We start from the raw sequence: 15,848 nt of genomic DNA on the forward strand, positions 1-15,848 counted from the left end.
AGTGTATGACATACCATTTTCTAGCTCCGAGTCTCTACTTTTATCCAATGTAAAAAACACAATGAATTCCCATGATATAATAAGAGTGTGTCATATGTTCTCTAGGAGAAACAAGGAGAGGTTTCTGAGGTCAGCCTGTCCATCTTTGTTTACACATGTCAGAAAACAGAGTGTTATTACTGTACCAACCAGCGCCACATCTGATCCCTTCCCCTAACCTTAACCCGGTCTTACCTGAGAGGCAGAAGGAAGCCGTAGCGGATCACCACCCCCAGCCCCCACAGGACCGTCAGCCTCAGACTGATGTGCTGGAAGTTGTAGTTGCTACGGGTCAGCAGGTTCCATGACTCCAGCTCCTCAGCAGAAAACCTCTTGGTCACCTCGTCGTCCATGATGCTCTCAACTCCTTGCCGGCAGAAGTAGAAGATGTCGGACATCTCAAACTCGGAGGCATGGTCCAGGTCCCGGTTACTGCCACTGCGCCGGATCTCCTTTATCTCCTCCTCCAGGGAGGTGGGCTCCTTGGCGATGATGGCTGAAATGCACCGCGGAGACATGGGAAATGGTTAACCACTACCAATTTACCCATCAGACACTCTCATTAACAACAACGACACACTCATACACAGAGCCCGTCACTCACCATTAGAGTAAGGCTTGTACAAGAGATGGTTGTTGTCCTTGGCTCCTCTTTCAATCCTATGTGTGGCCCACTACAAGCAGAGTCATTTAAAGTAGACAGATGTTAGCTTGCATTTTGCAGAGAAAAAAACTTTCTGGCTCATTCAGACAATAATCAAATTCTAAACAATAGACTGACCAAATAAAATGTCATAAAATGACAAACAGCTTCATGCCTTATTACAGAAATGATGTCGGTTTGTCAGATTAGATAATAAAATGACAGCTAGGTCTATATAGATATGTCCATGGTCTTTTATCCACAACACTTGAGTTCATAAAGACATTATCTCAACAAGTGCCATTTTCAATTGGCCTATATTTCAGAAACTGAAACAGTAGAACATCAAATCTGTTAACGCTACTATGATGATAAGTTATTGATATTAGCCGGTGTTACAATTCCAAGGCAGACAGATATTGTGAGGGAAGTCTGTCTCCACAGAAATCATTAGAATGATTAGATTGTAATATTTTATTTTCCATTTTTAAATGCATTCACATAGTAGTTGTTTGTTTTATGTAGGCCTCAAAGAAGTCACCTAAGATGAACGCACTGCAGATGTGAAAATTGTATCTGTATGTGCACACTTAGACAAATACTAATCTAGTAAGAGGCTGGAAAAGAACAGAGTGTTCCCCATGCCTTGGCAATAACAGGCAGAACAGGAAGGATGAAGTGGGAGGGGATCTGCTGTTCTCAACCTTCACTCAACCCCAGGCACTGAGCAAGTTCACACAACACATTATTACATCATTATAAGATCCTGATGTTCACAAAGACAGACAGACAACAGAGCAGAATTCTGCTGCCAGAACATTCCAATCTGCCCAAGCATCCATCTTATACATCCACGATACTCCAATACAGTTCTGAGAGCCAAATGGCTAATGGAAGTAGCTTAGAGCACCTAGCTAACAAAAATGCTAAGAAAAGAAAGTGTTCACATTCTAAAAGGCTTTACCATGAAACTGGCCTTGCCAGTAGGTGCGGTTCATCTGATCAACTGCTGCACAACATTCCTCTGACAGGACTGGACATTTACTAGACTGACCACCTGTGGAGAAGATCATTTCAACAGAGGTAGAGGCGAAGCATCTTTGCTACTACGTGGTGCAAGGCCAATGTCAACAGCGCTACAGACGGACACAGTTCTCTTTAGAAACTGAAACTGACCGTTATGCCTTTTGAAAGAACACTGTTCACCGACGGGAGATTTTACAGTTGTTTACAACAAAATCCTTACTGACATCAAAATACCATGACATGTGAATCATAAGACTAAAGGGCAGCTTATAGGGACACCAATGTGTATGTTTGGGTGTAGGCTAGTAAAGGAGGAGCATAGCAATCCTGTTGAGTCAGTAAACTGGAACAAGGAAAAGCAAGGCCAACACATCAATTACGGCAGAGGCGTGTGGTAGCACATGATTAGGATTATGCAAAAACATTGCTGGTGTTTGATACCTCTACATACTCACTGCATAGGCTAGATTGAGTTCCAAGCTCCCTTGTCCATTCTTTACTATGCAGTCGATGTAATCTTGCTGAACAGAAAGTGCTATGTCATCAGTCTGGTATACAAGAGAGTCAGGTATATCTTTGCAATATTACCCTTCTCTGCATGAGATCTGATATCCTAAGCATGGAGAGAATGTTCCTGTCCATACCCTAGATCAGAGATCATCAACTGGATTCAGCCACGGGACAATTTTTTCTGGAGAGGATGGTCGAGGGGCCGGAACTTAATTATAAATCATTTGTAGACTACAAATTGACCGCAAGAAGCCCAAACATAAATAATATTTTCAAACCTTGCTTACATTTGTATACGATCATGTGTCTCTCTATTATGTGTGGGAATACTTGGGAATAGATTTCTTAAATTAAAATCATTTGGAGCTGATTTCCTGGTGTTTAAAAGTCTTTTATGTCCCCCAAAAATTATAATAATAAAATAAATGTTTTTTTTTGGGGGGGGCAAATAAAACCACCCGCTGGCTGCCAGTTGGGAGATCCTTCCCTGGATAGCAAGACGATTCCCAGAGCCCAGCTCACACATAGGCTGCTACATGCACATATACCAGTTATGAGGTTACATTCGTGACTCAAGTTACCAGCAGCACAAGATGTGATTTCCACATGTTGGAGACTTTAATCATTGAAGCAATACCAAGGTCTTGTATTTGCAGAAACCAAGTGAAGTATAACCTGTCATACAATAGCCTAGTTTCCAACAATCTGTCATTTTAACCCTTTACTTCTACCATACAAATGCTGGTTGACTAGACTAGGCACTACTGCGAGCTGAAAAGCTCTCATATATCAATCCCCTGCCATCTCCCTCCGGACCATTTATTTTTGGCACTAGAATTCACTCTCAAAGGGGTTCGCTGGAAACTGCTGACAGGCTTACTTTCGACACTTAAGAAAGGAAAGGAAGAAAGAGGGTGATAACCTTCTCTGGTTTCAGCTCTAGTTCAGTTTTAGCAAGGGCTCACTAGTGAGATGTGACCAGGCAGCTAGGCTCCCACCAACCATTGAAACTTCAGATTCATCATATTGAGAGACGCTTTTTAACCCATCAGTAGGCTAAACAAGGCCAGAATGGTTGATCAAGTAGGGTCAGAAGCACAGATCCTACAAAGTAAACTTCATGCCTAAGGGTCTATTTTCATTGACAAGAATTAAGGATCATTTTTTAGAGATTCTCGAGAGGTATCGATTGTCGAGAGACATTACTGCAATTTTAACGTGCGTATTTCTCACATCTTGAACGCTACCTCCGGAGGTTGCACACAACAATCACCCGACAGTTGCCCGCCTCAAAGCAGGGCAGTGTAAACAGTTGTTTCGTTGAGCCCAACATTCATACAGTAATTTGTTTTAAGGTCATTTTAATAAGCTGAAACTATACTTTTATATTTGTATGAGGTGTAAACGTTCTTGTTTGATATGCTAATGTTACATGTTAGACTGTTTAGCTAGCTGTGTTCTTGTCTTGCAAGCTACATTTAGCTAATGCGTGTACAAATAAATCATCTGCAAGAGTTCGAAGCAGAAGGTGATGAAAAAAGTGTTTTCTATAATCTTTTTTTACAAGTGTACTGCTCACCAGAGCCCGGACTTGAACCCGATCGAACATCTAGAATGTCTCGCCTGATCCCGCCTGCCTTCCGCTTTTGTGGACATTTATTCCCATTGTTAGAGTGGTCAGTATATTGTCAGCATATAGATCATCTTTGATCACTATCACTAGCTAAACATTATCTAGGTAGCTAACTTGATTCTTCTTAGATGTACTGCTAAAGTTAAAAATAATTGGATTTATGTAAACATGGGCTAGAGAAGGTTTCCTATGACCATATTTTGTGCTCCAGTCTCGGCACTATTCTTTTTAAATATGAGTCACATTGAGATTGACATAAGAATTTAAAACGGGTAAGTCCATTTGAATTCAATCACTTTTTGACTCTATGCCTTTAACTAGTGATTATGATTGATTGTTTTTTATAAGATAAGTTTAATGCTAGCTAGCAACTTATCTTGGCTTACTGCATTTGTGTAACAGGCAGTCAGTCTCCTTGTGGAGTGCAACGAGAGAGCCAGGTCGTTATTGCGTTGGACTAGTTAACTGTAAGGTTGCAAGATTGGATCCCCCGAGCTGACACGGTGAAAATCTGTCGTTCTGCCCCTGAACAAGGCAGTTAACCCACCGTTCCTAGGCCGTCATTGAAAATAAGAATGTGTTCTAACTGACTTGCCTAGTTAAATAAAGGTATATAAAAAATAAAATAAAAAATTTAAATCGTCAAATCGGTGCCCAAAAATACCGATTTCCGATTGTTATGAAAACTTGAAATCGGCCCTAATTAATCGGCCATTCTGATTAATCGGTCGACCTCTAATATAAATATAAATAGTTTATATTTTCCAGTGATTTAGACATGTCTAATGGTAGACTTTGAGCATCTTTATCTCTCAAATGTTTTGGCATTCAGGTCCAAAAAGTCACTTTCTGAACACTTGTACAATGGGAAATATGTACGGAAGGTTTCGTACGAATCGATATCAAAACCTTACTCTTTTGGCAGTAGCCCATTATATTGACAAGCATGACATTGTTGAGTCATTGATTATTCTTGTGTGCTATTACACACTCATTATATAAAGTGTACACCACATGTTCTGCCTCAGCCTCCCTGTGACAACATAAGGGTTTGGCAAGACTTCATGGGAAGGAAATGGAGCACAGTGAAAATACAGACCTGAACTGAACTCACACAATGGAGCTTTGATGTAGGAGGTGAGGGATTGGAGATGGGGAGGAAGCGCATGACCTACACAAAACTGCATTCCCATTCCTAAGCCCCAGTTTAGGTCAAGTGCACGTTCACACGGGGAACTGCCACATCACTGCACGGTGAGCATAATCCATGCACTCCACTCAAGTCTAATTCAGTCATAAATGTTGTGTGAAATGTATATGCCTAGCATCCATTAGTGATCATTCATATTAATCATACATGTGCAAATGTCAGATGTGATGTCCTCTCTGACCAGAAACTGATAACATCAATGAACCCGTGCAAACACTCAAGTGGTTCACACTCACCTCAAAGATCTTCAGTAGTGTTTTCATGTAGAGCTGTCGAATGCCAAAGGACACTCCAAAGATGGCAGGCACGATGATGAAGACCAGCAGTAGGGTGAACCACACCGTGAAGGAGATGCCCAGGAGAATGCACAGCAGGTTATCAAAGGGGTTGAAGTCTAAGAACAGGCCCATCTTGAGGCTTTAGGGGGAAGTGTGGGGATCCTACTACACAGAATATAAAGGCAAGTCAACAGCAGGAGAGGACAGTGCCTCACTTGTTAGCCTTTTAGGACCTTGGTCTCAGTTCTCAGCCAGAACACGGCCTTCATTAAGACGTCTGAGGGACCAGACTCCTCCTCCAACTAGCCAGTGAATCCATGGCTGTAGAGGACAGCATCTTGCTACTGCCTCACCCAGCTTTAGAAATATGTTACAGCAACTGGGCCTTCCAGTCAAGTTATTTTCTTTAGCTTCCTATCATTCAAACTTAATGTGGTGCATTGGTCGACAATGTAAAACTGAGAAGAACTCAACAAAAAATAATAATTCCATCCTGCACTACTCTAAAAAAAATATTTTTTTTAAATATGTTTCAAATGTGTCAACAATAGAACATAAGTCTTTGTTTTTGGAGCCTGAAAGGGATTGAGAATATTGTGTTGAAATGATCCAAAAGTAGCAAGCCTCTTCAGTTGAGCATCCCATGCACCTGAAAGAAATTTAAACAAAAACGGAAGGTTAGTCTACTCTGTTTGTTAACAAAGGCAAAGGACTCTGGTTGCAACCATTGAAAACTCCCAGGTGTCCCAAAGGTATTAGGCCTTCAACTCAACTCTGCACTTCAAAGCCAGTTCCATTCCATCGTTCCCATCTAATCAGTGACTGATTTAGACCTGGGACACCAGGTGTGTGCAATTAATTATTAGGTAGAACAGAAAACCAGCAGGCTCCGGACCTTGGCCTAGGGTTAGGTGGTATACCGTATTTTACGGTAAACCAGTATTGATGCACAGAACGGTTGGGGTTTTTACTTTACCTTCTATAACGGTATTTGAATGTTTGGATTGTTAAATGTGATACACCGTGTGTAACGTCTGTTTTTATAGTTTACTCAGCTATCTGAGTCATCTCTCTCCGCTCTCCCTCTTCATGCCGCTTTCCACACAGACCTAGCCGCGCCTCATCACTCAAGGAGCGCATTTGTTGATGCTTGACCATGAGACACTTGCATTCAGTCTGCATGGTCAATGCAGCACAAGCAACAATGTTGATGACAATGATGCTGTTTTCATTTCTTCTGCATCTTAAAACAGTGCATAAGGAAAGTATTCAGACCTCTTGACGTTTTCCACATTTTGTTACAATACAGCCGTATTCTAAAATGTATTAAATTATTTGTTTTCCTCATCAATCTACACACAATACCCCATAATGACAAAGCAAAAAGTATTTTAGAAATTTTTGAAAATGTATTAAAAATTTAAAAAACAGAAGAAACTTATTGACATAAGTAATGGGTTATTTTTGAACAGTCATCAAACTCGGAATTCCAACTCGGAAACACAGGACTCATTCTACAGTCGTGACCAAAAGTTTTGAGAATATTGAGAATATTAATTTCCACAAAGTCTGCTGCCTCAGTTTGAATGATGGAAAATTGCATATACTCCAGAATGTTATGAAGAGTGAACAGATGAATTGCAATTAATTGCAAACTCCCTCTTTGCCATGCAAATGAACTGAATCCCCAAAAAACATTTTCACTGCATTTCAGCCCTGCCACAAAAGGACCAGCTGACATCATGTCAGTGAGTCTCTCGTTAACACAGGTGTGAGTGTTGACAAGGACAAGGCTGGAGATCACTCTGTCATGCTGATTGAGTTCGAATAACAGACTGGAAGCTTCAAAAGGAGGGTGGTGCTTGGAATCATTGTTATTCCTCTGTCAACCATGGTTACCTGCAAGGAAACACATGCCGTCATCATTGCTTTGCACAAAAAGGGCTTCACAGGCAAGGATATTGCTGCCAGTAAGATTGCACCTAAATCAACCATTTATCGGATCATCAAGAGCTTCAAGGAGAGCGGTTCAATTGTTGTGAAGAAGGCTTCAGGGCGCCCAAGAAAGTCCAGCAAACGCCAAGATCATTTCCTAAAGTTGATTCAGCTGCGGGATCGGGGTACCAACAGTACAGAGCTTGCTCAGGAATGGCAGCAGGCAGGTGTGAGTGCATCAGCACGCACAATGAGGAGGATGGTTTGGAGGATGGCCTGGTGTCAAGAAGGGCACTTCTCTCCAGGAAAAACATCAGGGACAGACTGATATTCTGCAAAAAGGTACAGGAATTGGACTGTTGAGGACTGGGGTAAAGTCATTTTCTCTGATGAATCCCCTTTCCAATTGTTTGGGGCATTCGGAAAAAAGCTTGTCCGGAGAAGACAAGGTGAGCGCTAGAGGTCGACCGATTAATCGGAATGGCCGATTAATTAGGGCCGATTTCAGGTTTTCATAACAATCGGTAATCTGTATTTTTGGACACCGATTTGCCGATTTTTTACGCCTTTATTTAACGAGGCAAGTCAGTTAAGAACACATTCTTATTTTCAATGACGGCCTAGGAACGGTGGGTTAACTGCCTTGTTCAGGAGCAGAACGACAGATTTTTACCTTGTCAGCTCGGGGATTAGTTTTTGCAACCTTCCGGTTACTAGTCCAACGCTCTAACCACCTGCCTTACATTGCACTCCACAAGGAGCCTGCGTGGCAGGCTGACTACCTGTTATGCGAGGGCAGCAAGAAGCCAAAGTAAGTTGCTAGCTAGCATTAAACTTATCTTATAAAAAACAATCAATCTTAACATAATCCCTAGTTAACTACACATGGTTGATGATATTACTAGTTTATCTAGCGTATCCTGCGTTGCATATATTTGATGCGGTGCCTGTTAATTTCTCATTGAATCACAGCCTACTTCGACAAACGGGTGATGATTTAACAAGCGCATTTGCAAAAAAAGCACTGTCGTTGCACCAATGTACCTAACCATAAACATCAATGCCTTTCTTTAAAATCAATAGACAAGTATATATTTTTAAACCCGCATATTTAGTTAATATTGCCTGCTAAAATGAATTTCTTATAACTAGGGAAATTGTGTAATTTCGGCACCAGCAGTCTCGTAAGCATTCATTCAAACAGCACTTTCGTGCGTTTTGCCAGCAGCTCTTTGCTGTGCTTCAAGCATTGAGCTGTTTATGACTTCAAGCCTATGAACTCCTGAAGATTAGGTTGGTGTAACTGATGTGAAATGGCTAGCTAGTTAGCGGGGTGCGCGCTAATAGCGTTTCAAACGTCACACGTTCTGAGACTTGGAGTAGTTGTTCCCCTTGCTCTGCATGGGTAACGCTGCTTCGAGGGTGGCTGTTGTCGATGTGTTCCTGGTTCGAGCCCAGGTAGGGGCGAGGAGAGGGACGGAAGCTATACCGTTACACTGGCAATAGTAAAGTGCCTATGAGAATATGAAATACAAATCTTATAGAGAGAAATAGTCCTTTAATTCCTATAATAACTACAACCTAAAACGTCTTACCTGGGAATATTGAAGACTTGTGTTAAAAGGAACCACCAGCTTTCATATGTTCTCATGTTCTGAGCAAGGAAATTAAACGTTAGCTTTTTTACACAGCACATATTGCACTTTTACTTTCTTCTCCAACACTTTGTTTTTGCATTATTTAAACCAAACTGAATACGTTTCACATTTTTGAGGCTAAATTGATTTTATTGATGTATTATATTAAGTTAAAACAAGTGTTCATTCAGTATTGTTGTAATTGTCATTATTACAAATAAATAAATTAAAAAATTGGCTGATTAATCGGTATTGGCTTTTTTGGTCCTCCAATAATCGGTATCGCCATTGAAAAATCATAAACGGTCAACCTCTAGTGAGCGCTACCGTCAGTCCTGTGTCATGCCAACAGTAGAGCATCCTGAGACCATTCACGTGTGGGGTTGCTTCTCAGCCAAGGGAGTGGGCTCACTCACAATTTTGCCTAATGAATAAGCAATGGTACCAACACACATCCTCCGAGAGCAACTTCTCCCAACCATCCAGGAACAGTTTGGTGAAGAACAATGATGGACAACAACATTCCAGCATGATGGAGCACCTTGCCATAAGGCAAAAGTGATAACTAAGTGGCTCGGGGAACAAAACATTGATATTTTGGGTCCATCGCCAGGAAACTCCCCAGACCTTAATCCCATTGAGAACTTGTGGTCAATCCTCAAGAGGCGGGTGAACAAAAATCCACAAATTCTGACAAACTCCAAGCATTGTTGCCCCAGAAGTTAATTGACCTCATGCCAGGGCGGATTGCAGAGGTCAACAATGCAAATATTGACTCTTTGCATAAAAGCCTTTAACACTTATGAAATGCTTGTAATTATACTTCAGTATTCCATAGTAACATCTGACAAATATATCTAGACACTGAAGCAGCAGACTTTGTGAAAATTAATATTTGTGTCATTCTCAAAACTTTTGGACACGACTTTAGAGCTCAGACTTTCCGACCTGAAGATCACTGACGTCATGATTTCACCTTGTATTTTTCCAAGTTGCCATTTGTTTTGAAAGCACCATAAAACTCTTGGTACCCTTCGCCAGCTCATATCTGTGGGAAGCTAGATTCAGTGCTGCATTAAAACCAAATATCGATCCAAGTTGGGTGAGGTGCGCACTGTCGACCACGCCCCCTGACTTTCAGAATCTCCGACTCGACATGCATCAAGCACACCCATCTCATTAGTGTTGGTGAGATAATGTATCTTATGTCTGACTAATTTGCAATCAGAAATATGGTCAGAATGTTTTTTAATTGACTGCCATAGCCCCAAATAAAAAAAGTTAACATTGGCTGATAACTAGGCTACATAATTTTTTTCACATAGTTGGGGTCTCAAGAATTTTCAGATGTCAAAATTGGATCGTGAGCCAAAAACGTTTGGGAACCCCTGCTGTACAGGCTTTTTTCTTTTCATTCTGTCATTTAGGTCAGTATTGTGGGGTAACCATCTGCAGTTTTCTCCTATCATAGCCATTCAACTCTGTAACTGTTTTAAAGTCACCATTGACCTCGTGGTGAAAACCCTGAGCGGTTTCCTTCCTCTCCAGCAACTGTTAGGAAGGTCCCCTGTTTCTTTGTATTACTGGGTGTATTGATACACCATCCAAATTATAATTAATAACTTCACCATGCTCAAAAGGATAGTCAATGTGTATTTGTTTTTGACCCATCTACCAACAGGTGCTCTTATTTGTGAGGCCTTGGAAAACTTCCATGATCTTTGTGGTTGAATCTGTGTTTGAAATTCACTGCTCGACTGAGGGACCTTACAGATAATTGTATGTGTGGGCTGCAGAGATGAGGTAGTCATTCAAAAATCATGTTAAACACTATTAATGCACAAAGAGTGAGTCCATCCAACATACACTACATGACCAAAAGTATGTGGAAACCTGGTCATTGAACATCTCATTCCAAAATCATGGTCATTAATATGGAGTTGGTCCCCCTTTGCTGCTATAACAGCCTCCACTCTTCTGGGAAAGGCTTTCCACTAGATGTTGGAACATTGCTGCAGGGACTTGCTACCATTCAGCCACAAGAGCATTAATGAGGTCGGGCACTGATGTTGGGCGATTAGGCCTGGCTCCCAGTCGGCGTCCCAATTCATCCCAAAGGTGTTTGATGGGGTTGAGGTCAGGGCTCTGTGCAGGCCAGTCAAGTTCTTCCACACTGATCTCGACAAATCATTTCTGTATGGAACTCACTTTGTGCACTAGGGCATTGTCATGCTGAAACAGAAAAGGGCTTTCCTCAAACTGTTTCCACAAAGTTGGAAGCACAGAATAGTCTAGAATGCCATTGTATGCTGTAGCATTAACATTTCCCTTCACTGGAACTAAAGGGCCTAGCCTGAACAATGAAAAACAGCCCCAGACCATTATTTCTCCTCCGCCAAACTTTACAGTTGCCACTATGCATTGGAGCAGGAAGCGCTCTCCTGGAATCCACCAAACCCAGATTTGTCTGTCAGACTGCTAGATGGTGAAGCGTGATTCATCGCTCCAGAGAACAAGTTTCCACTGCTCCAGAGTCCAATGGCGGAAAGCTTTACACCACTCCGGCTTATGCTTGGTATTGCACATGGTGATTTTAGGCTTGTGTGCGACTGCTTGGCCATGGAAACCCATTTCATGATGCTCCCGACGAACTGTTCTTGATGTTGCTTCCAAAGGCAGTTTGGAACTCAGTAGTGAGTGTTGCAACCGAGGACAGACTATTTTTTACATGCTATGCACTTCAATACTCGGTGGTCCCATTCTGTGAGCTTGTGTGGCCTACCACTTCGCAGCTGTGCCATTGTTGCTCCTATACGTTTCCACGTCACAATAACAGCACTTGCGGTGTCACGTTGAAAGTCACTGAGCTCTTCAGTAAGGACATTCTACTGCCAATGTTAGTCTATGGAGATTGCATGGCTGTGTGCTCGATTTTATACACCTGTCAGCAACAGGTGTGGCTGAAATAGCCGAATCCACATACTTTTGTATATATAGTGTATTATGTGAATTGTTAAGCACATTTTTAATCCTGATTATATTTAGGCTTGCCATAAACAAAGGGGTCGAAAGGTTATTGACTCAAGACATTTCATCTTAATTTGTACAAATTTCGAAAAACAAAATTCCACCACACTATGGGGTATCGTGTGTAATGCCCTACAAATGCAAAACACAGTAACTAAGTGTGAATACTTTCTGAAGGCACTCTATCTATCTATACAGTTTGATTCTGCACCTAGGTAAAATGTGTTTTATATTGTATATTTGGTCAATGACAATTGAACCAAGCATTCCATAACAATGAAAATAGTATATTTTAAATCAGAGGAGGATGGAGAACTATCTACACTTTTTGGAAAAAAAATTATAATAATGAAAACTGCCATATGTACATCTTTGGGCAATACGACCAAATTCATATAGGAATGTGTTGTAGATTAGTCAATCATTGAAAGCAAGCATAATAAGTGGTAGATCTGTTCTATGTGCGCTGTTCTATGCTTCCTGTTCTTAAGTTTTGTTTTTGCTCTTCTACTTCCAGTTTTATACACTAGATTCAAACAGCTGAAAATAAAATATTTTTGTTTATGGAAAATATATTTCACAGTGGTTTAAATGGTACAGTGATAATCTACACTATACTTGCTTGTTTCGACACAAACTGAAATTGGGCAAACTATTAGAATTCTAGCGACCAGGTAATGGCGGAGCGATTTCTGCATAGTGCACCTTTAATAAAGTTTGAAATCGGTTTTTTTTTAAATTATGGACATAAAAAAAATGTGTTGATTGTTCTCCATCCTCCCCCGATTCCGAATATAAAATGTTCATTGTCATGCTTGGTTCAAATAGCTGTCGAAGAGAGAGTTACGTTACCGAATATCCAAATATAAAACAAATTCTTACCTCAGTGCCTAACCGAACCATATACCATATACCTATTTACATATGCTGTCTAAAAGTTTACTTTCCTTTGGATATTGTTTGAACCTTCGGACAGACCGCACAGACAACCGATATAGTACGTTTAAATGTAATTGTATTTAACATTATGGCTTGTATGAATATTTACACGATTTTACAGGTATTCGTTTCAGGGTGTAGTTACATACCAATTAATTGTGTATTACACAGCCAGATCAAATTAGACTAACGTACAACTAACCAGCCGTTTCTGGTGTTATAACTAGCCATGAAAGCTATATAGCTAGCTAGGCTGGCTGGCTATTTACAGTATAATTACATTATTTGGGGTGTAGAAATAGAGGGGGCTGCTATTGTACCGTATGATAATCGATAAAATGATGCAGGTACATTTAACAAAAAAGTGATGTCATTAGTAACAGATAGGCTTTAAGATTTTACAGAGTTGCTAGCTACAGTAATGTGTCACGATTCATGCATCCATCCCCATATATCAACATCACACTACTAGCTGGCAAGCTAGGCTAATATTAAACTGTCGGGTTTTGAGTGCTAGCTAGCTAACGTTAGCTTTCTATCATGGAAGACGACGTTGATACGATACTAACAATTAACTGAAACGTGTTTAGTTACATGAATGTACTCACTGGTACCCAAGGTTGTCCGATCAGCATCGATGTTAGCCGTCTTTGTATCGGGCTTTGTGTCGGACCTCTCACATTGTTGTCTCCACCCGGTGGCTATCGGATAGTTGCGTGGATGCAACGTGATGAAAGTATTTCTGGACGAACTATGATGCTGCGCATCAGATGTTCCTGCGATAATCTCGTTGGTTTTGGTGTCTCGTGTTTATCAGCAAGAACAAAAACACCCTCCCTCCGTGTCTCTAAACTGACACCTGGTGGTGGGACGTGGAAACACTGAAGCTTGGCTGGGTACTGACCACAAAAGATACATTTGCAACGCGTAACAGTAGGTCCAATATTGAGGGCAATCATACATCTGATTTAGTTAGTTAAAGTAATCCACGCTAGACTCAATATAAATCATAATCTCACATCATGATTTACAGTTGAAAATATATGGTTTACACTAAAAATGTATCAAGAATAACAAGTGATCCAAACATTGATGATGACTGAGTTCCATTACATTACACAGGAGAGTCATTGGACGAAGGCGTCTTCAGTATGGGGGAGATTTGTTAAGAGCCTCGATTCTCAAATTTAACATTACGGTACGGTTTTGGAAGCATAATGATCTTTCATATCAGAGAGAAATCATTTTCTAAAATACAAAAGGTTAAATTGATATACGCCTTGATACAGTTAGTGTTCCCACATGGTCATATGTTACAGCGACTTTTTATGGAAGACGAGAGGTTACCACATAGCACAAGAGCTAACCAAATAGCCGCGGGAAGTAGTTTGGGGGTGGGAGTGCTGCAACTTCTTTGCAATGCCGATGATGCCTATATTGGTCTGGGCCCAGTGCACAACTTTTCTGAATATTTTTTTTTAAACTAAATGTATTTGAGTGTTTGCCAGGATTTGACATTTGAGTCTGATAATACTTGTGAAATATATAAATACTTGCTTGATTGATATGTTTTCCAGTTTCTTGAAATACTTTGCAAATGCAACTTATTTCTATGTGAAACTGAAATTGTCTATTCATTCCTGTTTCATTTTAGTAGTCACTCTTATTCACAGCGTTGAGTGCACACATTTTTCCATAATGGTCCCCCATGGGAATTGAAAAACACAACCCTAGTATCGCAAGCACCATGCTCTACTAACTGAGCTACTTCACAAAGCACTTGATAGATATCCCTCTAGTGGTGTGGGGGCTGTGCTTTGGCAAAATGGGTGGGGTTATATCCTGCCTGTTTGGCCCTGTCCGTGGGTATCATAGGATGGGGCCACAGCTTCCAGTATTTATGCTGCAGTAGTTTATGTGTCGGGGGGCTAGGGTCAGTCTGTTATATCTGGAGTACTTCTGTCTTATCCGGTGTCCTGCGTGAATTTAAGTATGCTCTCTCTAATTCTCTCTTTCTTTCTCTCTCTCGGAGGACCTGAGCCCTAGGACCATGCCTCAGGACTACCTGGCATGATGACTCCTTGCTGTCCCCAGTCCACCTGGCCGTGCTGCTGCTCCAGTTTCAACTGTTCTGCCTGCAGCTATGGAACCCTGACCTGTTCACCGGACGTGCTACCTGTCCCAGACCTGCTGATTTCAACTCTCTAGAGACAGCAGGAGGGGTAGAGATACTCTTAATGATCGGCTATGAAAAGCCAACTGACATTTACTCCTGAGGTGCTGACTTGCTGCACCCTCAACAACTACTGTGATTATTATTATTTGACCATGCTGGTCATTTATGTGCCACCCGGCACAGCCAGAAGAGGACTGGCCACCCCTCATAGCCTGGTTCCTCTCTAGGTTTATTCCTAGGTTTTGGCCTTTCTAGGGAGTTTTTCCTAGCCACCGTGCTTCTACACCTGCATTGCTTGCTGTTTGGGCTTTTAGGCTGGGACAGCACTCTGAGATATCAGCTGATGTAAGAAGGGCTATATAAATTGATTTGATGTCTCAATGTACTCAATTACTATATCGTGCATCGTTTTTCTCCATGGTGATGGAAAGTCTACAGGTACAAACCTAGATGACCAACCTACAGTGCATTCAGAAAGTATTCAGACCCCTTGACTTTTTTCACTTTGTTACATTACAGCCTTACTTTAAAATTGATTAAATGTTTTTTCCCCCTCTCTCAATCTACACACAATACCCCATAATGCCAAAGTAACCCGTTTTTTTTTACATTTTTGCAAAAGTATAAAAAAAATCAAACTGATATATCACATTTACATAAGTATTCAGACCCTTTATTCAGTACTTTGTTGAAGCACCTTTGCCAGTGATTACAACTTCGAGACTTCTTGGGTATGACACTACAAGCTTGGCACACCTGTATATGGGGAATGTCTCCCATTCTTCTCTGCAGATC

General features: G+C 41.1%; 1 protein-coding gene across 2 annotated transcripts in view; it reads right to left on the bottom strand.

Moving 5' to 3' along the window:
* LOC112248488 (glycerol-3-phosphate acyltransferase 4) overlaps positions 1–13,683 on the bottom strand; it is a 37,047-nt gene extending 23,364 nt beyond the window's left edge. Inside the window, exons 1-4 of one of the 2 annotated variants that reach the window (XM_024417554.1) lie at positions 13,486–13,683; positions 5,298–5,988; positions 644–713; positions 235–535 (exon numbers count right to left, since the gene is read on the bottom strand). In XM_024417554.1, coding sequence (XP_024273322.1) covers positions 235–535; positions 644–713; positions 5,298–5,471 — 545 coding nt within the window. In that variant the 5' untranslated portion in view covers positions 5,472–5,988; positions 13,486–13,683. Of the gene's footprint in view, positions 1–234; positions 536–643; positions 714–1,646; positions 1,740–5,297; positions 5,989–13,485 lie in introns of those variants that run through there. The other variant, XM_024417555.2, reaches the window with a different exon arrangement.
* Positions 13,684–15,848: the final 2,165 nt, after the last annotated feature.

The sequence above is a fragment of the Oncorhynchus tshawytscha genome, linkage group LG04, assembly GCF_018296145.1.
Source record: "Oncorhynchus tshawytscha isolate Ot180627B linkage group LG04, Otsh_v2.0, whole genome shotgun sequence".
Lineage (NCBI taxonomy): Eukaryota > Metazoa > Chordata > Actinopteri > Salmoniformes > Salmonidae > Oncorhynchus > Oncorhynchus tshawytscha.